The 27,463-nt window shown below is 43.2% G+C and overlaps 6 protein-coding genes across 7 annotated transcripts in view; 3 read left to right on the plus strand and 3 right to left on the minus strand.

Moving 5' to 3' along the window:
* Window positions 1-2,866, plus strand: part of exoc2 (exocyst complex component 2) — a 39,036-nt gene extending 36,170 nt beyond the window's left edge. Inside the window, 5 exon segments of the mRNA XM_030373488.1 lie at window positions 435-490; window positions 884-1,006; window positions 1,219-1,280; window positions 2,144-2,203; window positions 2,654-2,866. Coding sequence (XP_030229348.1) covers window positions 435-490; window positions 884-1,006; window positions 1,219-1,280; window positions 2,144-2,203; window positions 2,654-2,747 — 395 coding nt within the window. The 3' untranslated portion in view covers window positions 2,748-2,866.
* Window positions 2,867-3,902: 1,036 nt separating this feature from the next.
* Window positions 3,903-8,275, minus strand: irf4b (interferon regulatory factor 4b). 2 transcript variants are annotated; one of them, XM_030373491.1, is made up of 8 exons: window positions 7,755-8,275; window positions 7,471-7,657; window positions 7,018-7,085; window positions 6,700-6,832; window positions 6,239-6,340; window positions 5,755-6,129; window positions 5,288-5,400; window positions 3,903-5,176 (listed from the first exon to the last, which is right to left on the minus strand). In XM_030373491.1, the coding sequence occupies exons 1-8, from the start codon at window positions 7,950-7,952 to the stop codon at window positions 5,006-5,008; spliced, it is 1,347 nt and encodes a 448-aa protein (XP_030229351.1). In that variant the 5' UTR covers window positions 7,953-8,275; the 3' UTR covers window positions 3,903-5,005. The 2 variants fall into 2 exon arrangements, with proteins under 2 accessions (XP_030229351.1, XP_030229350.1); XM_030373490.1 differs by having other exon boundaries at window positions 6,239-6,343.
* A 260-nt stretch (window positions 8,276-8,535) lies between these two features.
* On the minus strand, window positions 8,536-15,164 carry LOC115556305 (dual specificity protein phosphatase 22-B). Its single transcript, XM_030373493.1, has 7 exons — window positions 14,579-15,164; window positions 14,388-14,421; window positions 13,062-13,144; window positions 10,452-10,501; window positions 10,241-10,315; window positions 9,738-9,909; window positions 8,536-9,170 (listed from the first exon to the last, which is right to left on the minus strand). Exons 1-7 carry the CDS (start codon window positions 14,597-14,599, stop codon window positions 9,024-9,026), a joined length of 582 nt encoding a protein of 193 aa, XP_030229353.1. The 5' UTR covers window positions 14,600-15,164; the 3' UTR covers window positions 8,536-9,023.
* Window positions 15,165-15,580: 416 nt separating this feature from the next.
* Window positions 15,581-18,195, plus strand: bphl (biphenyl hydrolase like). The gene is made up of 7 exons (XM_030373492.1): window positions 15,581-15,885; window positions 16,263-16,366; window positions 16,475-16,641; window positions 16,971-17,124; window positions 17,229-17,360; window positions 17,634-17,757; window positions 17,884-18,195. The coding sequence occupies exons 1-7, from the start codon at window positions 15,812-15,814 to the stop codon at window positions 17,972-17,974; spliced, it is 846 nt and encodes a 281-aa protein (XP_030229352.1). The 5' UTR covers window positions 15,581-15,811; the 3' UTR covers window positions 17,975-18,195.
* A 55-nt stretch (window positions 18,196-18,250) lies between these two features.
* Window positions 18,251-19,729, plus strand: psmg4 (proteasome (prosome, macropain) assembly chaperone 4). The gene is made up of 3 exons (XM_030373494.1): window positions 18,251-18,712; window positions 18,888-18,963; window positions 19,310-19,729. Exons 1-3 carry the CDS (start codon window positions 18,536-18,538, stop codon window positions 19,429-19,431), a joined length of 375 nt encoding a protein of 124 aa, XP_030229354.1. The 5' UTR covers window positions 18,251-18,535; the 3' UTR covers window positions 19,432-19,729.
* Window positions 19,730-20,279: 550 nt separating this feature from the next.
* The window catches only part of slc22a23 (solute carrier family 22 member 23), a 15,393-nt gene continuing 8,209 nt past the window's right edge, over window positions 20,280-27,463 (minus strand). Inside the window, exons 4-10 of the mRNA XM_030373489.1 lie at window positions 25,626-25,812; window positions 25,222-25,349; window positions 24,403-24,505; window positions 23,877-24,103; window positions 23,449-23,481; window positions 23,124-23,247; window positions 20,280-21,673 (exon numbers count right to left, since the gene is read on the minus strand). Of these exons, the coding sequence (XP_030229349.1) occupies window positions 21,244-21,673; window positions 23,124-23,247; window positions 23,449-23,481; window positions 23,877-24,103; window positions 24,403-24,505; window positions 25,222-25,349; window positions 25,626-25,812 (1,232 nt within the window). The 3' untranslated portion in view covers window positions 20,280-21,243. The remainder of the gene's footprint in view (window positions 21,674-23,123; window positions 23,248-23,448; window positions 23,482-23,876; window positions 24,104-24,402; window positions 24,506-25,221; window positions 25,350-25,625; window positions 25,813-27,463) is intronic.

A 27,463-nucleotide genomic window follows, 5' to 3' on the forward strand; every position in this document is an offset into this window, starting at 1 on the left:
CCTGTATTGTGGAAATTAGAGATGCACGTCCCTGTTTTGTGTGTGTCTGTGTATGTCCATGTGTGTTCCACCAATTCAGCCTGCGTGTGTGCATTTTTTATTATTGCATTTAACAAAAGAGGAACAGTACAGGTGGATAAACCACAATTTTAGGATGTGATACTTTCAATTGAGTTGAGTTAGTCAGTTGAATAGCTACAATTCCACACTGTTTACCTTCAATAGATTTACAACGGCCAAAGAAAACAAACCTATATGTGTGTGTTTCTATCTATCTTTCTATAAGTATGACACTGGAGACCATGAACCATGAGTGTTCAGTATTTGGCTCAAAAGGGTCCGCCAGTAGTGTCCACAAACCAACGGGCTCCAGGGACATTATCTCTGTCTGTCTCCAGCTCTGGGACTCAGCATGCGTGTTTCTTCTGTCTTAGGTGTGAGAAACTACCTGAAGGAAGCGCTGGTCAGCATCATCACCGTGCACGCTGAGGTACCAGCCCCGCCTACCACAGAATGACCAGATCTCTAACACTCTGCAGTACTTGGGCTGCTGATTACAGCCAGACTTCACGTCAGCAGCCAAACGCTTCACTTAATCCGGTTTCGTCTTTGGATTATTTGTAGTTTTTTTTAGACAGACGATAGTGTCGTCATAATCAGCGGATATCAATAGTGTGTTTCATTACAACGCGTCAGTTTATTTTGCATAATATGTTCACACATGGGTGGCTTTTGTCTGTCTCTTTTGTGTTTTAAACATTGGGCTATACCTTTGCCCTCCATCTCAAATGTGAAACCTCATTCGCCTTTGATCCCTCCCTCTCTGTTACTGTCTCTTACTCGCCTCTGTCTTTCACTCCCTCCCTCAAACACATTCACACAGGTCTTCACTATTTCCAAGGAGCTGGTGCCAAGGATTCTATCCAAAATAGTTGAAGCGGTCGCCGAAGAGATGTGTCGTCTGATGCACTGTGTGCCCTCTTTCAGCAAAAACGGAGCCATGCAGGTATGAATGTCTCACGCACACGCGCACGCGCGCGCGCGCACACACACACACACCTCTCTGTCTCTTTCTCTGTCCCTCAGAAACTACGCATTAGTGAGCGATAACCTATAACCTCTGAGTAACCCTACAGCACTTGCAGGGGCTTTACCTATAGCTTCTGGAAGTACCAGTGAATCTATATTTATCAGGCCTTTCCCCTCCGTCTCCATCAGGCCCGTCTGGAGCTGTGGGCACTGAGAGACGCGGTGGCCTGCTACCTGACCGCCGACAGCAAGTAAGCACATGTTCACACCTGCACACGCACACGGTCAAACATAAATACCAGGAGCCCTGTCACACGCGCACACAGTCACACACACTAGCAAACACCATCATTTAGGAGTCTAGGACATGAACCGTTTTCACAGGTCCTAGCCGACACACAGTACACACACACACACACACACACACACATACACACACACACACACACACACACACACACACTCTGAACCAGATTGCTTTCACTTCCTGTTCGTAAGCCACCACCAAGTAATGTAAATGTGACTCGTTGGTGTGCGCGGGCGAGCGTGCATGTGTGGCTTCTGCGTGTACGCCTGCATGCTCTCTGTGTTATGCGGGAGCATGTGTATGTCATGGACCCAAGGTTTACGGCTCGCACAAGTTCTTCCCCATTTGTCTGTTTGGTGGGCAGTCTGCATAAAAGGCCCCATTCACGGAAGTCGGATGGCATTTTTCCGAGCGACTTTATTGAGAACAGAAAATGGGGTTGAGGCAGGACATGGCTTTTCTTAAAGGGGGAGGGTCTGTCGCGTTGGTTAGCATAGAGTTTAGCCGCAGCAGCGCTTAGCAGTTAGTGTAAACACACATGGAGGTCTGCAGCATAGTTGACAATAGTCATATCATTGGGCAAACAAAAATGTGTCAGAACCTCTTAATACTACGTAAGCACTTGCACATTTTTGTCTGCAAATATTTCCTACTGAAAGATACGTACATTGAATATTTTTTTATTCTTGTTGGTCTAAATAATGATATGGAAGTGATTCAACTCGATGTAAACCGATTCGGGCCAAGAGAGCAAACTTTTCATTTTGTGGGAGCTTTAACAGCATAACTCTTTGTGTGACTTTGTAGTGCAAACTTCAGGCAGGCGTTGGAGCCTCTTCCTCAGCTCCACAGCGGAGCCGACAAGAAGTGAGTTTCGCTTACCCATCCACTACATCATGCACACAAGTGCAAACACATTAAAAAAAAATAATAATTAAGTATCTTCTCCTTTTGTGCATAACGCCTCCTTATGGTTAACAGAAACATGATTCTGTTTGACTGATTAAAAGTGTATTTGCATTGCTAGTCAAACTGTGAAATGCTGCTATAGAGTTCACTTCTCAAATTAAGTTCTCTCTCTCTCTCTCTCTCTCTCTCTCTCTCTCTCTCTCTCTCTCTCTCTCTCTCTCTCTCTCTCTCTCTCTCTCTCTCTCTCTCTCTCTCTCTCTCTCTCTCTCTCTCTCTCTCTCTCTCTCTCTCTCTCTCTCTCTCTCTCTCTCTCTCTCTCTCTCTCTCTCTCTCTCTCTCTCTCTCTCTCTCTCTCTCTCTCTCTCTCTCTCTCTCTCTCTCTCTCTCTCTCTCTCTCTCTCTCTCTAGGTCACAGGAGGAGCTCCTCAACACGTTCAAGAGTGGCATGCAGCTACAGCTCACTTGCTTCCAGCCCTCCTCTGTTCAGCCCATCAAGAGATAGAACCACCAGAACATGTCTCAACTTGCTCTGCTCCACTGATGTGCTTACGGGCAACGATGCTCACTATAATCTCTGCAATGTATCGATGTACTCAGAATAAATCGAAATCAAGTCACTTTAACAAATCTGCCTCTTGTTATTCCGAAAGATGAAGCCATGAATGCAAATTATTTGGAAGACCACTCATTTCCCTAACTTTCATTTTGCAAGGAAACGAAAACCAAATTAACATCGACCCTAGAATATTTTGGCCATTTTCACTCTAGGCTTTTCCTCAGCACTCTGTTTAGGTTGGATCTCGGCATTATCTGGTTACAAGGGTCCAAACTGTTTGTAATTCTCATTTCTCTTTTCCATCTCAAATGGCCACCATGATCTGCTCGTCCATCAACATGAACAATTCAAAGCGAAATAAGACGTCTCTTTTTTGAACGCCTTAGGAGTTGCAGTTATTTAGCCACAGGGGTGTGGTTAGGCGTCATACGTACAAGCACACTATTCATCTATGGAAAACCTGAGCGTTTGTCTCGCAGGCCGGAGAACGTTTTGTGGGCGTGCAAGTGTACGGGAAAGCCTGAAGCCCGTTAGAGAGACGGTTAGACACCATCAGCCACATAAACTGTACACGCATTGTAACCCAGAAAGAATAAGGTAGTGAGTGTCAAAGCAAATCTAGCATCACAATTGTGGTCACTACACTCAGACACCAAAGGGCACATGGTGCCACACCTTTAGGTCCCACGTGAGAGAAAAAACGAACGCACAAATGTATGTACATGATCTTAAGATTGTTGCAGAAGGTCTCTATAGTAACGGTATTCTGTCTCTTTAAACTCAAATCTCTGCAATCATAAACGCACCTTGTGTATCTGTGGGTTTTTTCTCAGGAGGGGAGAATCAAGTTGTTTTGATTCTCTATCTAAAGGTAACTTCCTGTCCACCCACTGATTAATTCAACAAAGGAGGTTCAAAGTAACCACTTTGTGTCATTTTTTCTCCACTGTTTCTCAGTTTACGGTAAAACAACAGAGCAGGGGACTTTTGCGTCTAAGTATTATTATTCTTTTTTAGATGTTCCAATTCTGGAAAAAATTACAAGTCTAGTTATTTGCCTAGACTCAGTTGATTTTAAGTGTGGAATAAGATTTCACTGCATGTGGAAAAATATTACATTTAATAGATTTAATAGAAGAGTTCATCGCAAGCCAAACTTGACAACAAAGTGATTGATCAATTTTTGTTACTGTACAAAACACTTGTTTTTGCAACTTGCTACCAGATACATATAAAATATATAAATATATCTCCCAATACCAACCAGACATCTGACCCTTTAATAAAATAGAATCCAATTACACTTGGATTCTATTTTTTAGGTGCAGAGGTGTGTACCTATACAAATGTGAGCTGGTAGATCTGCAGTGAAGATAGCAGGTAGTACTTTAGTGGAACTTAATCTAGTTCCACCCTTGTTTATCCTTTCAGACAAATTGTACAGCGGAAAAGTCTTTAGTTTTTAAAACTTTTTTTTCTTCTTTTTCCGTGGAAGTGGAAATATTATCTACAGCGTTAGCAGAAGGCACTCTTCGGCATACAACGGAAAGAGAGGCCAACCTCTTCCTCTTCCTTCCGTGTTGATGTCATCAAGTTGGTTATAATATCTGTTTGACTAACCAGCCGAATCACACTTCCTGAATGCCTACCTACGTATGTATGAGTGTTTTTTATGCATGTTCAGATGTTTTCTTTCATCCCAAAGCATCCCAATATTGGCAGACCAAGTTTCAAAGAAACTTTGAATTTTGGTCTAAATTTGTCTAAGTGTTTTCCATATGTATTCAATCTTCTTAAATACATCATTATTTATACTGTTAATAATTCAACCTTAAAGAAGGTACCTGTGGTCACACTGATAGTGAAGTGGTTTTACAAAGTCTGCCTCAGACAGTTCCTCAGATTCTGTCTTGTTTTGGCGGAGCCTATTTTCATTCATAACTCCCAGTCAGTGCAGCCCAGATAACATCTGTCTCTATACAACCCTGAAATCACGTCTCATACACATTGAGAAAAAAAACAATAGCACATAATACATATTTAACATAACTGTTTTTAGTCCAAGATGTTTGGTCCATGTTTGTTGATTTCGCTGTTACCAACAGTTTCACCGATTTTGCAGCTCAACCAATCGGGATTTCATGTTAGTGACATCCAAACGTGTCTGCTCCTTTATCCATCCAAGCATCCAACATCGGTCGTGATCACTCCTGCATCATACTGCCGTGGTGGTGATGGTGGTGTGAGATTGCCCGCTGATAGTCCTCAGAAGGGCTTATGTGTTCTGGGACACCGTGGTGCTCGTAGCCACGGTAATAGTGTCCGCCGGTTTGCTGGGCATAGTAAAACAGCTGCCTTGCAAACAAGGGTTCCACCTGCAGGATGAAAGGAAGCAGGAGTGAATGTGTTGGCATCAGACTGCTGATCATTCAGTGCGTATATAAGGTCAACCCTATGCATCCCATGTGCGTGCCCAGAAATCGTACCTGCACGGTGAGGCTCCTTCTTGGTCTCTCTGTGTCGACACACTCGTCCCCAAAACACAGCAAGGCCTGGAAAGGAGGTATGGGCCGGCCATGGAGCCCATAACTTTGGATTTCTGAAAAACAGGTAGTGGCATTTTGTCAATGAGTGTTCAGCTGTACATGATCTCACAACCACATCTGGCTAAATGAGCTGAAGTAGTAAGGCTTTCGGGTGAAACAAAAGACAGAAATTCCAATGAAGTGGCATTGACATTTTGGGTTACTATGACTGGAAACTCCAAGTCACATTGCACATGCAAAAGGCTGTCAAAATGTAAAACTGTAGTGCTGTTGGGTGTAGGCTTGAGAGGTGCCTGATGCAAAGGTCACGTGACTAGTCGGCCCTCCTTCATCTTTTCCCCTGTTCACACTATTTAGAAACGGTTCCATCATCACGCGCACGCAGTTGCTTTGACCCTCATCCTGACCTGTGAGGAAGTCCTGGGTGTCAAGCACTTTGCAGTTGACCTCTCTCTCCATCTCGTTGAGTTTGTCCTTGTAAGGGGATACCCCCTCCTTCCAGTACACACTCTCCTGGCACTGCCGCCGGGCGTAGAGGCCTTCTGGGGTCATCCACAGCCTCACGCCCTGCATGGCCAGAGAGCTTGGGGGACCCTCCTCCCCCGCCATCCTCTGGAGCGTCAGGCCCTCCGGGGGCAGGGGAACCAGGTCCGGGGCCCCTGGGGAAACGTAGGCCTTTTCCTCCAGGGCCCAGGGGATCAGATGACAGCCCTTTGGGTTGGAGATGGTCACCTCCCTCACGAGAGCGTCCCGGGAGAACACGGACACATGCAGGCGAAGGTCTGGGCGTAGGGAGAAACAAATAAATAGCTTAGAGCTCTAAATAAACTGGGTCATGGAGTTAGAATGTGTGTGTGTGTGTGAGTGCGTGCCCACATGGGCTGCTGTTACCAGAAAGAGGGTCTGCTGGTCTCATGCCGGGGTCAAGGGTGAAGGCGGAGGGCTGTACGTCAGCATGCGTGTACGAGTAAAAGGAGCCCTTGATCTGGTATGCTGCTGGGAAACGAGCAGGGTTCACTAGGTTGCATATAGTATATACTACAGTGCACCAGGCCTGTGGTCAGATGAGCCAGCACTCAGAAGCTCAAAGTGCCGATGCTCAGCCAAAAAGCAAATGCATTCAGCAGTTTCAAGAGCATGTGCTCACACATTATCTAACAATGAAAAATACACCACTCTCATTTCAAATGACGCGCTCCGTTATGCACTCACTCAGTGAGAAACGAACTCAGTAGCTCACTCACTCAATCACTCACCCTGTGACAAACACACACCCAGCATAGTGCTGGGACTGCACCTAATGACTGAAACGACTGCAGGAGTGGTGGTTTCACAATTAGGTTGTGCTGTACCGTTCTCTATGGGGGGGCCCTGCCATGGGTGAGGGGGGTAGGAACATTGTGGGATGTGGAGCTCTGGAAGGAAGGCCTGCTCCGGGTAGAATTCTCTCCAGCCACTCTCTGGATTAGGCATGCAGTGGGGTATCTGAAGAGCGAGCCAGAGAGGGAAAGATGTTAGACAAATGTAAAGTGGGATGTATGAGCATGAGACATATTTTTTGTCACATAGTGTGGCCGTTCAGCACATTCAATATTTCTCTGTCTCTCCCTCTCTCTCTAACTCTCACTCTCACTCACTCACACACTGCCAAGTCTACATATGAGCAGTACCTGGCTGTGAAGGGCAGGGTAGGATGGATAGCTCAATGGACTCAAAGGACTGTCCTCCTGTCTGGGTCCTAAAAATAAATCATAGATTAGTTTTTGTATAACTGAATAAGAAGAAAAACTTACACAAACGTACAGAAGGTCATCTCATGCTTTATTCAGTTAACAATCGGTCTCTTGGTTGGGTGCTCTTCTAGTGAGATTGAGTGTGTTCTCGAAGTCATATAAGTAAAAATATATAAATAAATGAGCACAGTTTTAAAGGGCACATCACACACCCAGTATGTGCATTAAGAACAATAGAACCAGATTAGTGTTCATAGTGAGTCTGTCTACTTGGCAAGAAATAAATGCCACATAATTAGTACATGAATATGTATATGCCCCCTTAACTGTGCTTGTATGCTGACATCCATATTTCCCGATTTGCGAATGTGCATTCTGTCTGCAACGTACTTCTCTTGTCGCCCTCTGGGATGATACGGTACACTTTGTAAGGGTCCGAGATGTCCAGTTGGCTTCGGTCCACCAGCTCTTCGAAATCATTACTTTTATTCAGCGCGCAACGTAAGCGCGTCTTCCAGGTCGGCGGGTCCGCTTTGTCGATACCCTCCCGAAACTTGCCCTTAAACAGTGCCCATGCCTGCAGAAACACATCAAGAGAGGGCCGGTCAACTATACGTGCCAAACATTGCCGATCGATAATTTGGCTGCATTGCCGATGCCCCTCGCTTGCTTACCTTGAAAAGCGCGGCGTCCTCATCTCTGTTATAGTCCTGCTTCCCCGCGTGTTTCCATGGTATCCTGAAGATGCTCTTCTCGTCGTTCTCCCAAATCAGACCGGGATACGTCCCACTGTCCACCTGATCTATGAGCCATTGACGTAGTTTTCCGTTCCCGCTGCTCCCCGTCGCTGTGTAATCCGCTTCGAGGTTCATCTGTCCGTCAGTAAAGTTCCCAGAAGAACCTTTCTGTTGTTATATTTATTTTGTTTATTTCTTAATCGAGCAATCAATTCCAATGTTAATGCTCTACACTGTCAAACACAATAAATGATTTTACTTTCAACAAAAATAAGTTACCAAAAAACTTCCGAAATTCGACACCAGATCAGATCATTTTGAAACCGATTAGTCTTATAAAGCCGTCGATTTGGCAAACCCTCTTAAATGAACTCTTGAGCTACAAGGGGCGGGGGCAGTGGGGTTGCGACGATGCTGTTCAGGCACCTGCCCTTATGTTTAATCTTATCTCCTGTGAGCTGCGCTCCTCCAGTAACGCTGCAGGGGGAAAACCCTGTGTCAGAGTTGGTAGGCTATCATTGATCGTATTCTACATAACACCCGCACACTTGGAAAACATTTTCAACGAAGATTGAGGCAAATGCATTTCTTTGAAATGAAGTAGGCCTAAGTAAAGTAAAATGTGTGGGCACTAGTATTTACACGTGAATTGAGAAACTATCGATCACTCGGTTGAATTGCATAGTGTCTGAACATAGTAGCCGACCACACACGGCAGGCCGATTGGACAGACGTCCACTTTAATAAATGACTCATGTTTCACGATTAATTGATTATTCTACAAGTGATATAACCGTGTATAACCTATAACATCTCGCTTTCCAATCTACAAAGAAAAACAATTCTTGATGTTAACCTTGACTGCTCTAGCATGTTGTTTCGATGTTAGGAGCTGTCTAACCACAGTCTCTTCTCTGGCCTATTCTCAAAATATCAAAATAAATGAATGATTAATAACACGCCATTACACAATGAAAACCGGTTTTGTCAGAGAATTATTGTTTTTCAAGACAATATTTGAATACCATTTTGTATGTATCTATAAACACATACACACCCACACATACACACACACACACACACACACACACACACACACACACACACACACACACACACACACACACACACACACACACACACACTGGCAAGGTCAGGCCCCTCCTACATCCATGCATGACTGCATTGGATGGTAGTTGATGAACACTAGGTTCTACTGGTTGCCATAGGCGCCACTATACTGGTTGCCATGGCGTCACTGTTGTCCTGGGATTTCCGGTCCAAAAGAGCCTTGATTTCCTCGTGGTCGTTGAACGGGTTCTTCCCAAACTGCTCCGTCCACCATGTCCTATACTGTAGCGGAAAAATAGATACAATGCATTGAGCTTAGAAGAGAGACCAACACTCAAATCGACCCGAGTATCAGGAGGGGTTGATAGGTACGTCATGCATTTAAAAGTTCTGGGTTCTAGCTCCAATGTTTACAATCGACCTGGAGGCATCCCTGGGACAATGCCTTACCCCTTTACCTGCTTTGCCTTTAGGTTCTCAGAGTGGCTAAGGTAAAATTTGAGAGTTGTAAAGATTGAGGGAGAGCGGAAAAGAGCAGAAGAGTGCCATTCTGAAAATGAACAACCTCAAATAACGCACCCTCCATCTCTGCTCCTTCCCTCTCCAAGTTGTCCCGCCATTGACGTGATAACGCAAATGTGATTGATAGGAAATATGGATTCCCCAAACAAATCAGGGAAAAGATGCCCTGAATGGTCAGAAAAGAACCAGAAGCTGTTGAGTTCAAACTGAGGTTGGTGCGCTTAAAATCAGCAAAGATATTCTCAAGGAGCATTTCGATAGCTAACGGGTGGCTCGGTAGAGTCTGCAGTAGAATCTTACCGACATCCCCTGGTGGATGGGACTCACCTGGGCCAGGTCTAGATTTTCATACTCCTCCAGCTGCCGCAGGAAGCCCAGGTTTGGTCTGGCGCAGGGCCTGGCAGCCCTGACTGCAGCCAGGCAGTCCACCCAGCCCAGGCCCGTCACCGTCATGAGGTACGCCACCACCAGGGTGACGCTGCGGGACACCCCCGCCACACTGGAGGAGTGGAGGACATAGTTAGTCACCACAAAGTGTTCCCTCCTTTCTCTGGTTTCTTTAGTGGATCAATGAAGGCTACTATCCGTGGATGTGCTCTACTGTACTGTTAAAGGGATACGCCGAGGTATTTGTAAATTGGCGTTTGCCTGTCTTACCCGGATTCAGGCGACTGGTTTGATTCCCAAATGATCATTGTTTTGTTTATAGGAAATATAAAGAAACAAACATCTCAATTCGAGTCACTGTTTGACCAAAAAAATACATGTTGAAGCTGTGTCTAATATAAACAGCCATAGGGTCTTCATCATGGCCCCTGCTTCTGACTCACCAGTGGACTAGACAGCCTCCTCCCTGCAGTCGAGACTCGTGGATGAAGACGATGCTGTCCTTGAAGTATGGCATCCTCAAAGACAAACGACACCCATAGTAAACAATAGCATCAGGTTATCTTTTGAATATGATTGTGGGAGGAATAACATAAAATCATTGAAAACGTTTCAGGTTACTATGATTGACCAATCGACAATTTAGCTACTCACAAGTTTTGCTTGGGGTGATCTGAAGCAGATATACAACGGTATTTCATATCCTGCCAGGGGAATACAATGTTTGATAAGAACATAATATTAGTCTAATGTGTTTCTCAAACCCCCTGCATGCTGGATTGATATCAGAAAAAAAGTTTGTGAAAGTCAGAGAATGTCTTTGTGACAGCCACCAGTTTGCAACAACAAATTCCCCATGGTGGACTATCCACACTACCTGAGGGACAGCACCTAGCGCCCCTCCCCCCCCCCCCCCCCCCCCCACCCCCCCCACCCCGTGTCGTGACCCAGGGTTCATCCTGCACCTGCCAGCAGATGCAGCTCACCCGGCCCTAACAGACAGAAACCACCAGGTCACGCAATGACTGCACCCGTAATCCCTAGGGAAATGTGGGTGCTGCTGGGGGGGGCGGGTTACACATGCCTGTACCCATAGCGGCCTCCTACTCAGATGTAGAGCTATTTTTCTGTCATGTCCTAAAAAAAAAGCCACTTTGTGTTATGCTCAGTCATTGGTATCACAGGTTTCCAGTTATGTGTGTGTCTTGTGTATACTCTGATCAAATAAGTCACATGAGCAGAGTCTTTCTGTGAAATCCAAACCAAATGGCAGCATGTGTGGCCTTTTGAGAGTTGTTATGAGAATCATATATTAAAAGTAACAGCCGAATGGATTGCGCAATCGATGAATCGACTTTACAGAGGGGAGAAGACCTATTGAACTTTAAGAAAAGCTGTACCATTGATAGTAACACATTGAGGGACCCAGGTGACGAATCACTGTGAAACCTTCCAAGAAATGGGGATGTTGGCTATGCAAATCATCCATCTGCTCATTAGTCGACAGTTATAAGAAAAAAAAAAACCTGAGTCATCAATATGAAAATGTTTTCTATTTATTTTCATTTTTCACAGAATAGTGGCTTGGAGTTGGGATTAAGGTTATTGCTTCGATCTGCGAGAACAGAGACGTGGCAGCATAATGTCCTGAACCTCCATCTTAGATCTGGGATGTCTCCTCTGGACGCACCGAGTAGGGTTTGAATGAATGGACAAAATGGTTTAGCGGTCTGGGTAGTGATACTGGAGGAAAGGTACAAGGAGGACTAGGGTTTCTCATGAGTGTTCTTCTGTGTTGTGAGAATAACAACGAATGGTTTGAGGGAGAAAGTGGGTCGGAGTATCGGCAGGTCTTTATGGAGGGCCTGGAGACTTTCAAAAGTTATAGTCGAAAGTTTTGAAAGTGGCCATTGTATCACTTGGCCATCTATTTGTGATTCCCGAAACAACGATTGAAACGTACTTATATGGTGCAGCCCCGTCTCATTAAAATGTATGCGAGTGCATGCGTGGTATTGAAACCTCCCATCCAGGAAGGAGAGATGAAAATTAGCATGCATTTTTTTTCTGGTGCAGTAGGCCTATATGTGTTTGGCATTGTTCTGTGAAATAAAGGTATAAATAAATGACATTTATATTGACCTGAGGGTTTCCTTAACCAGATGAGGTTATTTTATATTCATAATGATGACATTACACTATATTAGGTTGGGAAAATACTATTTTGTAGTGAGAGAGATCTTTTCGACTATTATTCTTTGAAAATATTATTCTCGCAATGAGGGACCGCAAATCAACACCCGACTGACTTTCCTCTTCAGGACCTCTCTAACTTCGTCACGCTATGAGATTAATTTGTACTTTTCAAATCAGCCACAAATTGGCCACCTACTATATCAAAACATCTACTAGTAGTTGGATATGACCAGATGAACCAAAATTTACAATATCCTCTGCTTAACCCCATTAGCCACCCACAAAGAGATAAGCCATTTAGCCACTGATGTATGGCTCATATCCATTAACAATTGTATTATATTAGATAATCAAATATCCAATAAAATGTGTATCTACATAGATAGGGAAATTATTTAGAATCGAAATCTTTATTTCATTAATTCTTTCGGTAATTATAATTTCACATATAAAACCACTGTATATTATCAATTAGACAATTATTAACACTTAAGGTAAATTCTAAGTCTTTTTGATATTGCAATTCAGAACTACGACCCATGGCAAAGAAAATATGAAGATTTGCCACTATCCACTCTTCTGCTCAGGATCAAATTATTACCAATTTGTGTAATTTTGTTACGATTATGTGACATTCACCTGTTTGTTTTGTTGAAGCAAAAAGTGAACAAACATTATGATATGATGTGTTTCTCTAATACCTTTAGGAGCGTATATGTTCATTTGATTGAAGACTGAATTAGACTTTGTATGTTGATACTGTTTCTGAACGAGACCAGACATCGGTCATTTGGTTGTTCCTCAACAACAACCAAACAGTGTAGATCTATGTCAGGGGAGAACTTTACAATACATTACATTCAATCGCATTTCAGTTGACATACCTAGAGTAATCATGCAAAAAACTCAAAATACCGTTTTTTCTTACAATATTTTATCTATAACTAAATGAATACCAGCCCATGGCCTATAGGGGGCGTAGCATGCTAACCATTGTCCAGTAGTGATAGACATGGGCAGGATGGACAGACAGAACTGAGACAGACACACATGGACTTAGCAGCTCACCTCGAGGACGGGTTTGGCTGTGTCGTGGATGGAGAGGATGTGTGTGATGTTGAACTTGGCTAACAGATCCTTGTCTTGAGAATCTGCACAGTTCAAATGACTGTTCATGTTAAAAATGCTTCATTTTTTATTCAACCCATCACAAATGAACTCATGTAAACCGTGCCCTCGTTTAATCCTTAACCAATGACACCTGTTGCTACTGAACTGCTCTCCCAGGCAAATATGGATGTATAGATAGATTTGCTCTCAATTTTGAACCGAAAGAAAAGAACGGAAAACCTGGGTTTCTAGAAGGGACTAACACCTTGGCCCCAAAAGCAATAAATAGTACATTTTCTAATCAAATTTGGTTCCTTAAAGGAAGCTAAATGTATTCTACCAAGGACAGGTGTGGTCAAGGCTTCTCTTTGCTTTGCAAGATGGCAGGAGGCTGTGGCTTGTATGCACTGTTTAATTTACCTGTGGTGAATAAATATCTATAAAGTGAAATAAATGCATTAAATGAATAATGATATTATGATTAAATAGGTAATATGTAACAGAAATAGATTTGACTGCAATAACATAGGTGCATTATGTTAAACAATAACATAATGCATTAAAATACCTATAATAATAATAATAATAAAAGATTGTTACATCTAATATATAAATGTAACTCATAAGCCTGCAACCATCCTTGTATGTAGGACTTAACATAGCATACTGTTTAGTCAAACTTGAGCTGGTTTTGTGCAGCAGCTGGAGATAGGGTGCTGCCATGCAATAAGATACAGCCATCGAATGGCCTGGCCTGTGGTCTGTATTTCTGCATGTCACCAGTACACAGGCCTCACTGCCTTCTGACAGCGCATACACAAATGGCTTGGAGTAATGTTTTCTACAGTATTTTAATAGTCCCAGGGGTACACAGAATCACCCAATCACTTGGTAGTTTGTTCTTCTTTAAAAATACAAGGAATTCATGACCCCTAAAGTAGAGGGGGGGTGGGGGACTTCCCTTTTATACAAAAACTCCATGTCACCCTGGCATTCCGTCCCCCTACAAACAATGTTCACAAATATACAGGTTCATATGGCCCGATATTCAGCGGACATGCGAAGGGCAAACAGGCAATCCGAACCTAATGACATTAAAATATGAGTTCTACTCATGTTTCTCACGGTCATAACTTCCCTGACGACGCTCTATAGAAACCCTGCCTAGCGTAGCATCCCACCACATGCCCCTGCAGCAGAGGAACTGAAACAAATGCTATTGTACAGCCCCGATGACAAATCACTTCTATTCAGAAATCCCACCAGGTGGGTGAGTGTGTTTACCTTTCAGGTTCCCCAGATAAAGGCCTGGCAGGATCTGGAGTTGAGCAGTGGAAGATGTAAATAAGTCAGATCAATATAAAAAAAAAAAACACAATCTGCAATAGTTAACACACAGAATCAATTGTAGGAAAAACATTAAAATCTCAGGGTCAGATGTGTCATATCGGCCATATCCTGTCCAATTGGCCTACCTTGTTTATTCCGTTACCCATATCCTTCAGAAATATTGATGAGCAGAGCAAATCGAGGAAGAAGCACTATCTGTTTATAACGTGCATAGGACGATTGTCCTAAAGGTAGTCAAGGTAGCAACAGCATTATATCCGGAGAGAGGCGAAATTGTACGCCAGTATTGTTTGGGTGAGATCAGGCACCCTCACAAGTTGCTGCAGACAGTTGTATCTATTCTGGGCCCTAGAAATGGGTCTCAGGGACACATTGTTTCCAAGTTTTCCTGTCACCCAAGAAGCAACAAAGCTCAGTTATGGTGCCAGGCTCCCGTCTGCCTGCTGAGTGAGAGTTGATGGAGAGTTGTTTCATGGAAGTTGACGTAATGGGACATATGGGTTAAACCATCCTCTGGGTTTTATTTTTAGACTCAGCATAGGTCACGGGACCATAGACAGCCACATACCAACCAACCAGACAACCATATCACCTGCCATCCTGGCAGCTCTGAGCAGGGCCACGGGACAGGCCGGGTTCCAATCGATTACCGCTCGCAAGTCATTGGTTAAGATGTGCTCACCATATTAGGTGCACTGCTTTCGAGAACGTTAGGGTGATAATAGTTATCGCGGCAAATTATGCTTTCTGTATTCTGCTGACACTGGATAATTTGATCATCTATCTCATCTATGATTTATCTTAATTTATGTATAAAACACTAGATCAGACTAATATAACCTATTCTCAAATAAAGTCGACAAATATAATAATATTATATTTCAAATGTTAATTTTATATAATTGTAATCATTATTTAGATCATGAAAATCGAATATATAAGCCTATAGGCTCAGCATATGCAGTGCCAGTGTCGTTTTACTAACGATGGGACGTCAATAAGAAACTTTGAGTGGGTCATTTAAAAATATATATATCAGCGTGAAGCTTGATTGGAGGTACCTAATGCGGACAAGGAAGAGACCTTAATTATTTACTATTTGATCCATCGATGTATTTTATTATTATTCCTACAAATGGAAGAATCGTAACGATAGCATATTTACATTTAGTGTTCGAACTTTCGTCGTTTTGTATGCCACATAATCGATGGTCGAATGCTCCACGATCCACTGGATCGACTGGATCCACTGGACCCAGACCTACTTTCTAAAGTCTTTCAGACGCGGTCACTTTTGCGCTGTAGCCTAATAAATGCACTATAGTTGACAGTATAGTTGCTAGTGTTTCATTGGACAAATGGCGTTGATACTAACAAGGCGTCTTGGCGCATTGCGAAATTTATCACAAAAGAAGACGATTCAGCCCTACTGGTAAATGTTTTTCTTGTGCAAGTTAGTTATTGCATATATATATATATAAATATATCAAACAGCTGAACAATTCGAGAATCAAATTTCTTTTAATTTATGTTTGGAATATGTCTACAGTATGTTTACTGTGCATGGTAGGCCTATGAACTTTCTTTTCCTGCTATGTATTTTCTTCTTCCTTTAGGCTAGTTCTTTCCATGTTGTACACTAGATGGCATCGATATACCCAACATGTACAACAACATGTTTTTTGTTTTTATTTACCACATTCGATATTAAATCGTTGTCTTATATTGTTTGGTTGAATGCGGTATGGAATGCATACATTGGATTGGGGGTCTTTTTGTGTACCTGCTATGGATGGTTTTCCTGTTTAGCTCTTCAGTAACAGCAGGCAGACAACACATAAATGGAGTCCAACTGTACTATGAGAGGACTGGCATAGGAAAGCATGCTGTGCTTCTGATCCCTGGAGCTCTGGGTAAAATGCACCTTCAAATATATTTTAATATATTTATGCAATCATTTTTTATTTAATTTTTACAACATAGCCAGGTCACAGTCTCAAAGAATGTGTTTGTTTGCTCAGGAAGCACTCTGACCGACTTTGGTCCTCAGCTGAAGTCTCTGAACAAGGAGATGTTTACCATTGTTGGTTTCGACCCCCGTGGTTACGGGCGTTCTCGTCCTCCTGAAAGAGACTTCCCTCCGAACTTCTTTGAGAGGGACGCAAAGGATGCAGTAGACCTGATGAAGGTCTGACCATTCCATTCACCAGATTGATCCTAATAAACCTAATTCACGTGTCTGACCTGTATAATTCAAGTATGCATATGATTATAACTCCTTTGTTTAATTAAATCTGTAAAACGGGTGGTGTGTTGAATCTCATAATTAATGAATCCATTGATATTAACGTACTTTCAATGTTCCCCCTTTCTGTTCAGATGGGGCACTCATGAGAATTCAATTTCAATTATTTTCTGTACTGTTGTCGGTACAGTAGTAGATATTTGTGAATATGTTGGCATAGACTGTTTTGTTTCTCAGTGTTGCTCAGTACTTTTAATCCATCGACGTGCCAGGCATTGGGCTTCAGCAGGTTCTCTCTGCTGGGGTGGAGCGACGGAGGAATCACAGGTCTGGTGTTGGCAGCCAGGAACCCAGAGCTCATCCACAAGATGGTCGTCTGGGGATCCAACGCCTACGTCTCCCAACAAGACCTCAGCATTTACCATGGTTACAGCCCTGCTGCCATTAACAAGTATTTTAATATAACATAACTGAGATTGTAGTTCTGTGCGTGACTTACTCCTGGCCGTGTGGATTCTTCATGTGCCTAGCGATCAGCGATGTGTCCAAGTGGAGTGCCAGGATGAGGAAGCCCATGGAGGACATGTATGGAGCAGAGGTGTTCCCTAAGATCTGGAAGGCCTGGGTGGACGGGATCTCACAATTCACCCACAGACCAGAAGGTAACCCATAGAAGTTGAAGATTCTGTACTATTATTTAACCAGCTGTTCATATCGGGGGTAGACCCAGAGAATTATTTTATATTAGATTATATTGTTTGTTTAAGAGTTGTGAAAATGTAAGGGTTTCATTTAAGGGTTTCCCTTAAAACCACGAAGATCAAACAATTCCTTGTCTTTGGGCATAGTAGAAATGTGAAGTAGAAAACGATTATTATACGAAATACAACATAGATGGGAACCAAATCTATGCATAATTTGGCATCCTGTTACAGGGAGCATCTGCATGGAGCTTTTGCCCCATATCTGCTGTCCTTCCCTCATCATCCATGGCGAGAAAGACCCCATGGTGCCCAGCTTCCATCCACAATACCTTCTCAAACACATCAAGGGATCACGGTGAATTGTCCAAAAATGTTAATGTATTATGTTTATTAATGTAGAATAATATTTATTATAACATTTAATATGTTAAGTTGATTTTATTCACTGCTTGACGTTTTCTTTTTTCTTTTTTTATTGTAGTTTACATGTGAATCCAGAGGGAAAACATAATCTTCACCTGAGATTCGCTACCGAATTCAACAAAATGGTGGAAGACTTTTTGGATGAATGACAATCTTATTTTCTATGATGAATTTGACATGGATAAATGAATTATGAAATGTGAATTAGGCTGGACTGTCTGACAACTCTAATTATAATGGTAATTAAAATGATTGATATGAGGATTCATACCATTTGGTTATTAATTTCATTTGTGTCAGAAGTTTAGATACCTGAATAAACACCTGTATTCCTATTTATTCCGATACCTATAAACATTTTTGATGATTATGCTATGTATCGTGTATGCATATGTAATTTTTATTATTTTGTTTATATGTTGCAAAAAAAATATTTGGTTTATTGTCTTTAACTTCCTGCAAAAATGATCAACCTAGAACATAGATCTAAATTTTTAGTATTGTAACATTCTCATATCAGAGCAAGCAGGACTGCTGTATCGATGCATCGATTGCTTTCGTCTCGCTCCTCGTCATAGAACCCGGATGTATGCGCCAAGTCAGGTTTGAGAATACAGTAAACCGATAGTAACCGAAGCCTGAGACTAGCCCGTACATTCGTAACGCATGCTTTTTAATTGTTTATAAACATTTAAAACTCGTCATTCAATATGAGTGGAGCCGAACAAGGAGATGCATTTGATGCCATTACCGTTTACAATTTTTGTGAAAAGATTTCAGAGCAAACGATACACTTTCATGTGATGAAGATGAACGGCGGCTTCTTCCTCTGGGTCGGGGCGAGTCCAACCTTGTCCAACTTGGCAGTTTCGATGATTAGCAAATTTGTAAGTTTATCATAAAAGTCGATGTGTCGACCATTTAATGTTCTGCACAAAGTAAAACCAGTCAGTCTAAGACCGTAAATTATTCATTAAATATGTAATCAAGAATCAAGTACATTATTTCTCATCAATTCTTAAACGATCAACGAATGTCGTGACCCATGTTTTTCATTTACAGGATTCCGTGCCGTTATCAATGCTCCTCATGGGAGATAAATCTGAGACCGCTCCAAATGCATTGGCACAGAGATTAGGTAGTTATATGAATGTGTTTTTACCTAATGTTCAATGTGGCAAGCTATTAGGATTTTATAAGGGAGGATAACCAGTTGAATTATTTTAAAGATGTTGGACCCGGATAGTTTATAATTGCCAAGTAGTTAATCCAATTTAACATAACTTTTAAATTGTAACGATCACATAACAATTTGGCTGCATCAACCATTCGTATTGCATTTCTCCTATTGTGTAGACTGATAAAATGTACATTGATGTGGGTGAAGATAAAACAACGTTGTCTTATCAGTCAACCAAATCTAAAATAACATGTTAATTCTCAAAAAATGTTCTGACATTGTTTCTCCCCATTCTAATTTGCAGCAAAGAAGACCAATAAGCAAGTGTTTGTGAGTTATAATCTCCCAATGGTCAACACTAACCTGGCCCTGCAGGTGGAGGATAGGATAAAAAAGGAGATGGGCAATCACCCGGAACACTTTTAATGATTTATCCTCCTATCAGTTATCTCATAGCCCTCTTTTGTAGTTAGCCTCTGACAGGAAGGAAACCCTGTATCGTTTTTGGTTTCTTTTAATGCAACTTTGCTTTTTTTATAATACAAAAACTGAGGCTTACATAGATATTTCATGTTCTGTAATCACACGCAGACCCCTTTGTTACATCAAATCAGGTGTTCATTTATTGACATTATCAATAAATTAAATGGTTTATTATCAAAACATGTAGGCCTATGTCTTTTTGTACAAATGCATCGTATTAAAAAAACACTTAAAAAAGAAATTAGTGGTTGGGATTTTTTTTCTCCCTTCCAATTATTTCCTTGTTGAAAACAAACTAGCAGACCACATAAGATATTGACATTTGTAAGGAATATTAAATAGGTGATAACAACGTGGAGGACGTTGCATGCATGGCTATGCATTAGTTTTGGACCCTGCTAAAATTGTTCTTGGTGTTCTCTGTATTCTAAAAAAGTAGATGGCCCATATATTGTCAACAAATGGCACTGTCACCTTACATTTTGTCTCCAGTCCAAAGGAATACCTTACACAGTTTGTACACATGTACAGTATACACTACTAGGACTAAGCAGACTGCTGCTCTATTCTAATTCTCAAACACGTTCTCAAAACCACTATAAACATTGTGCTTTTTTGGCATGGCCAAACACGTTATGTCAGCCTAAACTTATACATTGTAGTTAAAGGATAAACAACCAATAACATTACCACAACACACAGAATAAAGGGAGTGTGAGAGTATGGGAGAAATTGTAATACAATTAGGAGGTATCTCAGCTAAAGCAACAAAAACGCCCTTGGCGACATGACAAAATAAATAGCTTTTTTTAATTACATTGTTAATGTTTTGTCAAAGAACAAAACCATCATAAAGCCATACAATTTCTGAGACGTGTCATAAGACAGAGTAAAGCTGATTACTTTAATGTCTGTTCAACTCACAGGTACTTCATTATTTTGGCATTGCTCAGTTTTGGCATACCGTCCATGCAGTTTGCCATAGTCTCCAGCTGCTGTTAAATCAGCCATCATACAACCTTTACTAAGATAATTCAAAACGTGTATACACTGACCATACTAACTTACTAAAAAATAAAGTGCCAAATGGACTTCTAGTGAAGGAACAACACATCAGAGTAGAGGAAATGCAGATCATAATATAAACCCATTTATGCACGGTCATGCAAAAATAGTTGTAGTGTTTCAGCCAATCCCTGGATTTTAAATGTGTTGGCTGGAAACTTACAAGCACTTGATTGTGTCTTGGACTTAAGTGCAAAATGACCCAAAAATAAAATACAATGCAGTGAGCTCCCCTCTCTCACCAGGTCAAACTCCAAACAACAGAGATCATTATTGAGTGCTAGTCTACTCTCTGGTCTTCTCATCTCCCCTCGTACACTGGCTCTGCTGCTCTGTGGCAGGAGACAAGGTTGACAGTACAGTGAGTCCAAATCATCTTAAACCTAAACCACCACAACTGTTTGGTTTGCATCAGTAGTGCGCACTGACTTGAGATTAATGCACTGCAGTCCTTGAAGTCACAATCCGCACAATCACAAACCCCTTCAACATTGAGCTGCTGGCTCAACACAACACTCCAGTCTGTTCCCCATTCAATCAGAGTTGTCATTTCATTACACAAATTTTTCCTTTTTTTTTTTTGGTTTAATCTGAAATCTAATTCCCTGGGCACCTACCAGCTCATCAACCCCACAGGCTAAGAGGTTACATTTTTCCACATGATTAACAGCGTGACCCAACCGCTATCCGCTACGACGCCTTCACCCCATTGGCTACGGCACAGTTGTCGAGGAGCTCTCCTCCAGTCGCCAGGGCGTATGAGGCGGGCACCGCTGCCAGAGCGGTGGCCGCTGCCACGGTGGCGCTGCCTGTGGCTGTGAGATGGATGGGCGTGTCGTGCACGCGGGAGTAGTCCCTGTCTGTCTTTGCCAGCAGGAGGTGCTGCTCCCCGGGCCGCAGCAGGGTCTGCCGGGTGAAGCTCTCCCCGTCTGCCAGGCTCTCGGGCAGCGGCTGGCCGCGCGGCTCTGGCAGCAGCAGCAGGCAGATGATGCACAGCAGGGTGCAGCAGGCGAAGATGACGTGGTGCAGGAAGTAGCCCTTCTGGTTGTGGAGCTCCATGATCGGGGCGGTGAGCATGCCGAAGCCGGCGCTGGCCAGCACCAGGCCAAGGCCTCCACCCCTAAAAGGATAAGACCAGACGGATGGACAATGGTGGGTCATTGTACACACCGATACACAACAAAATGAGAGGCAAAAGCAGGACACCAACTCAAACGTTCAATGGTAGATTCAGGCCACCAGATGGCGCAAGTGGGCAAGTTCAGCGTTGTACAATCGAGTTTGCTCTTATGGCAAGCCGATTTGACATAAATTCGCTAGACTGGATATGTGTTGCAGATATCTGCAATTCAGTTTCGCCTGGTCAAATCTAACATTTCGAATATCCGCAACTACATTCCTCCTATCCACAATTATCATTTCAGATATCCACAAAGACATTCCTCCTAGGCGAAATGACGTCATTTTCGCCATTCATGTCTATGGGGTTTCTCATTGCAGATACAATTCAGTTGCAGATATCCACTTTGTGAATTACGGATATCTGCAACTGAATTGTAGATATCTGTAATTCCAGTTTGAGATATCTACAATTTGATTCTGACTAGTCATAATTCCAGTTCAAGATATCTTTAATTCACCTCAATTCAAGATATCTACATGTTCCTTTTCAGATATCTGTAATTAAGTTTTGACTAGGCGAAATGACGTTGTAGACATCTCTAACTGGAGTTACGACTAGTCAAAATGACGTTGTAGATATCTATTATGAAGTTATAGATATCTTGAAAGGAATTTTGATTAGAGATATCTAAAATTGAAGATATCTGTAACTTTCATTCCGCCTAGTCATAATCTAATTACAAATATCTTGAATTTGTGTTTTGACTAGGCAAAATGACGTTTCAGATATCTGTCATGACAAATGATAGGACCGCCTCCCGCTTTTAGGCGGGAGCGGAGCAGGTCGTTGTCGTTCAAATCATCATTCACTTTTTGATGTTTTTTTCAATTACAGCCAACGCCATGACTGCTCCTTTCCCATAGAAATAAGGAAATTAACCAACTTCTTCTTTGATTATGGCGGCATGGGGAAATTACGTATTTCTGGATATCTAAAATGTCACGCCATATATTTCGCACTCAAATTACGTTTGAGATATCTTTAACTTTCATTCTGCCTTTCAAAACTGAATTACAGATATCTGCAATTGTCATTTAAGATGTGTGACGAGTTGAATGTCTTTTTCCGTGACGTCATTCCAGATATCTGTAATTCAGTTTCGCCTAGTCAAAACTGAATTACAGATATCTCTATCAGTCGTTTCGACTAGTCACAATTACGTTACAGATATCTTGAATCAAAATTCCAACTATTCAAAATGTAATCATGACTAGTCAGAAAGAAGTTGTTGATATCTATAATGTTAATTCCGGATAGTCAAACTTAGTTAATAAATTACAATTCGGCTTGCCATATGCTCGCACTTCTAGCTACCTCCTTGGGCAAGGCGTTGGACGTGTATGTAAGTCATTAGGCAGCACTAACTCAGTGGGTTTAAGAAGCTCACCTGATGACCGTGGGCGTGATTTCGGCACAGAAGAAAATGCTGAGCGTGCTGACGGCGTGAGACGAGAACATGCCGATGATGGAGAAGGCCACAGAGAACTTCCGGTTCAGTGTGTCTCGCAGCACTAGACACCAAAAATGAAATCCCAAACTCAATCAGACAGAGAGAATATACTGCTCACTCCACATCCTTTTAATGTAAAGGCTGGCGCTAAACAGTCCACCTTATTCCCGCCAAAAAGGGTGTATATATACTGTATATATAGGGCTAAATAGAAATGTCTCGAAATCACTGTTCTATTCCAAGATCAACATGTGAGACATACCTGTGTCGTGACGAAGGCTGTACTTCCCGATCACTGGATTCCATCAGCGTGTCGGTGAACATTGAGGGAATTGAACAGAAGGGAACACGACATTAGATCCCACACAGAGAGCAAGCCAAGCAGAAATCAATCGTCAAGTGTACCGGGAAAAGCCTTTCGCAGAAATCTTTAGGGGGTTTAACTGCCAGCCCTGAAACAATGAGCAAATAGCCTGGATGTGGGTCAAGAACAGGGAGGAGGGCAGTGTGTACTCCGTTATACCGAAAGGTCACAGTACGCGTACCCTAAACGAGGACGTACACATTCCTCCATAAGAGGCGAGGACAGACCGATTGCATGCATGGTTTGTCAAATATAATAGCGTCTAGCCTCCCAATTTCCAGTGATCCCCATCGCCACCCGGAGAGCTGTACGACCGTGTTACTCACGGTTGAGCAGACCCAGCTGCAGCAGCGAGGCCAGGGCGGTGATGATCATGAAGGTGAGGAGCCCGCCCCGCCTGCCCATCAGCGCCACCGCCGGACACACCGCCAGGCAAGTTGCCAGGGCGATGCCCGCCATGGTGTAGTAGTCGGTGTGGCACATGGCCGTCAGCCGAGCCTCAGGGTCCATCATGCTGCGCGAGAAGCAGTGGTGGATCCCGTAGCCCGTCAACCTAAGGGCGCACGTACACAAGCACACATTTATACAGACATCCGCATCCTGCCGACCTGCTATGTATCGTGTGTCGCTAATGCAATGAAGGAGATGTTAGGGTCGAGTACATTCAGACTCGAAGGCATCTGAGACGGGAGACGGGAGACGGGAGAGGAGCATGTATGGAATGGATATTCAGTCAAAAACAACAACATTGAGTTATGTGGGATTTGATTAGCAAGAGGGACTGGCACAAGCCAACCCCCCCCCCCCCCCCCCCCCAACCCCGTCGGCTGAGATACCCACGGCCAGACTTACGAGTTGACACAGAGCACCACAATGTTTTTCCACAGGTTCCTGGTGCTCATCATCTTGACGATGCAGGTCCTTTGGGGTTTCTTGTGCAGTTCCTGTTCCAACTCTGATTAGGTAAAATGAAAGCGGGAGACAAAGTCAGGCCTCTTTGATCAGGAAGGAAGTGAGAGACCGTGGGCTTTAGGGCTTAGGAAAAAACTGCTATAATGATTGGAAGGGGACCATCAAAAGGGGAAGATGATAAAAATGCTCAGTGTGCAGTTATGTTATGCCAGTGTTTCTCAAATGGTAAAAAGCAAACAAAAAAACATGTCATGTTCAAAAGAACATGCAAATACATTATTTATATTCTTATATTCTCATAGTACTGGGCTTAAAGAAACATATTGGCGGGGGTAAAAATGGTTTGAGGACCACTGTTTTATGCTATATAATAGTACAATTTATAATAATATAACTGTTAAAAGGTGTATTCAAAATGGGTTTGGGACCTTTTCTTTATTAGGACATTATAATTCGCCAGAGAGAACGACGCATGATTGGTCAAACACAGCCTGTGTGTGTGTTTTCATGGTGTTGGACCTCATCTCATAAGCAGACAATGCAAGGTTTGATGTGTGTGTACATTGTATTGCATCCCGATTCCATCACCCAAGCAGAGGAAGGCTTTTGGGGGGGGCCCTCATCGACAGCCCAATTAGCAAAAGGACCGATCCTGCCGCAGTAAAACTAAGCATTATCATAAAAGCCCTGTTGTCGGGGCCCGACGTAGCGGCCGTTTGATCAGTGATACCCCAACCACAGCCCCCTCGACCCACTCACCTATCAAAACCCCGCTGGGCTCGGTTGTCATATCAACCTGGTTCTTCTTGGCAATGCGTAGCATCATTACTTTGGACCTTCTGTAGTGCTGGGTAGCCAGCAACCAGCGGAGAGACTCAGGAAAAATCCTGGAATAGATGGAGGTGGCAGAGGAGGAGGCATTGAGAAAGTAGAGACGAAAGAACTAAGGACAACAATAGGCCCAGGGTGTCAGTGCAAGAAGGGAAAAAGGCGACAGAAGGAAGACAAAAACAGGGACAATAGAAGAAAGAGAGCTTTGTCTGAGCGTCCAAACAGAGCGCGCTGTGTACTGCTCCAAAACGGCGTAATACAAGCGTGTACTGTACAAGCTATTGCCTGGCTCTGAACGCAAAGAAAACCCTCGCTCGGAGGGTTGGACTCACCAGACGTAGGGCAGCATCAGGACGAAGGGGCTGATTATAACGATTTGGAGCACCTGCCAGTCATCCCGATCTGGCCAATTACGACACAAAGCTGCGACTCCTGGCATCAAAAGCTGCCCTGCCACCATCAGAAAACTGGCCACCATAGTCATGGAAAAGCGCCAGTCTGGCAGACAAAGCTCAATTCCTAAATAGGGGGAGAGGGAGGGTGAGGGAGAGAAAGTAGAGAGTCAATGTTAGAAATGGATGGAAAACAGGAAAAAACTTAAACAGCCCTATAGCTTAAGCACAGGTTCAGCTTTATTGGTGAGAGTGGAATGAATGTGGCTGTGGTCATGTGTATTAACATCATTATTCAAAACCACAGCCTTAATGGCCTGGCAATACGTAATGCGACATGTTGGTAATGCCGAGGCCAATATCTAATTTACTCCATAAATAATTGATTCTTCTCCATCACTGAACATTCCCACGAGAAGCCGCTAGTTAAACGCCAGGCCGCATGCCGACTTATAATTAAGTACCCTCCCTGCATAGCATCTGCAAATGGTTTGGCCCATCTACTGTACCGTTACATAAAGCTCCCCCACATCCTACTCCTGGTAACATAGTACAGCCCACAAGGCAATGACCAGATGGTACGTCCTTTGTGAAGGTGACCAAAGGGGGGTGGAGGGTGATGTGCAGGGGGTGTAGGGAGGAGGGGCCAATGGCAATGCACTGTCACTTTTTATTGCAGACACAAGCAAGAGAGAGAGAGAGAGAGAGGGGGTGGGGGGGGGGTTGCTAGAGAGGAAGAGGCAACGTACGAATTGAATGCAAATGGGGCTCAACTCCCGAACTCCCTCCATACATATTCATAAATTCCATTAGATAAGTGAGCTGGGGAGGGTTGCTAACAGAGAAATAAAGAGGGGGGAGAAAGAGAGAGAAATAGATGGCGAGAGAGAGAGCAGACAAGGATACTGCTGTGTATCACGGTTGGTTGAAACGGGAGCAGCAGTGTGCAGGTGTACAGGTTCAGGCTAGTAATATCAGAGGCAGGGTAAATGACAGGGGAGAATGTGAAGAAGAATGACTGCAAATCCCCTTTGGGATTCCTGGTCTGAGCCTGGTGGGGATAGCTGATGTCTCAGCACCTGAATGCGGAGAAAGCAAATGAAAGTGACCTCCCGTGTAGCTCAACACTAAGCTTCTCTATATTCTCTCCATCGGTTTCTTAAGACTCAGAGGAGATAGAGAGACGTAGAGAGATGGAGACATTGAATTAGCTTCTCTTTCGTCAAGCCATATTCAGGCTGAGACTTTAAAGGGGACATATTATACCACCAGGTGTGAGTGTGATTAGCCTTACAAGCCGTTTCGAAAATCTGCCCCATATGACATCACTAGTGGGCGTGTCCACCTAGATCTGTGCTGGATAGATGAGCAACGTTTACTTCAGTCCACTGGGTAGGCTGGTAGACTGATCTATCCATTACAGATCAAGGTGGACACGCCCACTAATGATGTCATAGGGGGCAGATTTTCGAAATAGCTTGTAAGGCTAATCACACTCACACCGGGTGGTATAATATGTCCCCTATAATTATCCTCTGTTTGTGTGGTGAAATGACGTGAAGAGGTGAAGTTTAAGTGTGTGGATCCCCACTGAGGGGCCCGGTTCTGGCCCCACTGTGGCTGTATGAGGCCCAGCCAGACCAAGACCCAGACCCATTGGTTTTAACCTGGGTTAAAACAACACAGCACTCCCCCAGGTCCCCCAAGAGACAGTGTTTGATAGCACAGACTCTACTGGGAGGTCGCCATCCACTCATACACCTGGGCAAACACACTCA

The sequence above is a fragment of the Gadus morhua genome, chromosome 12 (assembly GCF_902167405.1).
Source record: "Gadus morhua chromosome 12, gadMor3.0, whole genome shotgun sequence".
NCBI lineage: Eukaryota > Metazoa > Chordata > Actinopteri > Gadiformes > Gadidae > Gadus > Gadus morhua.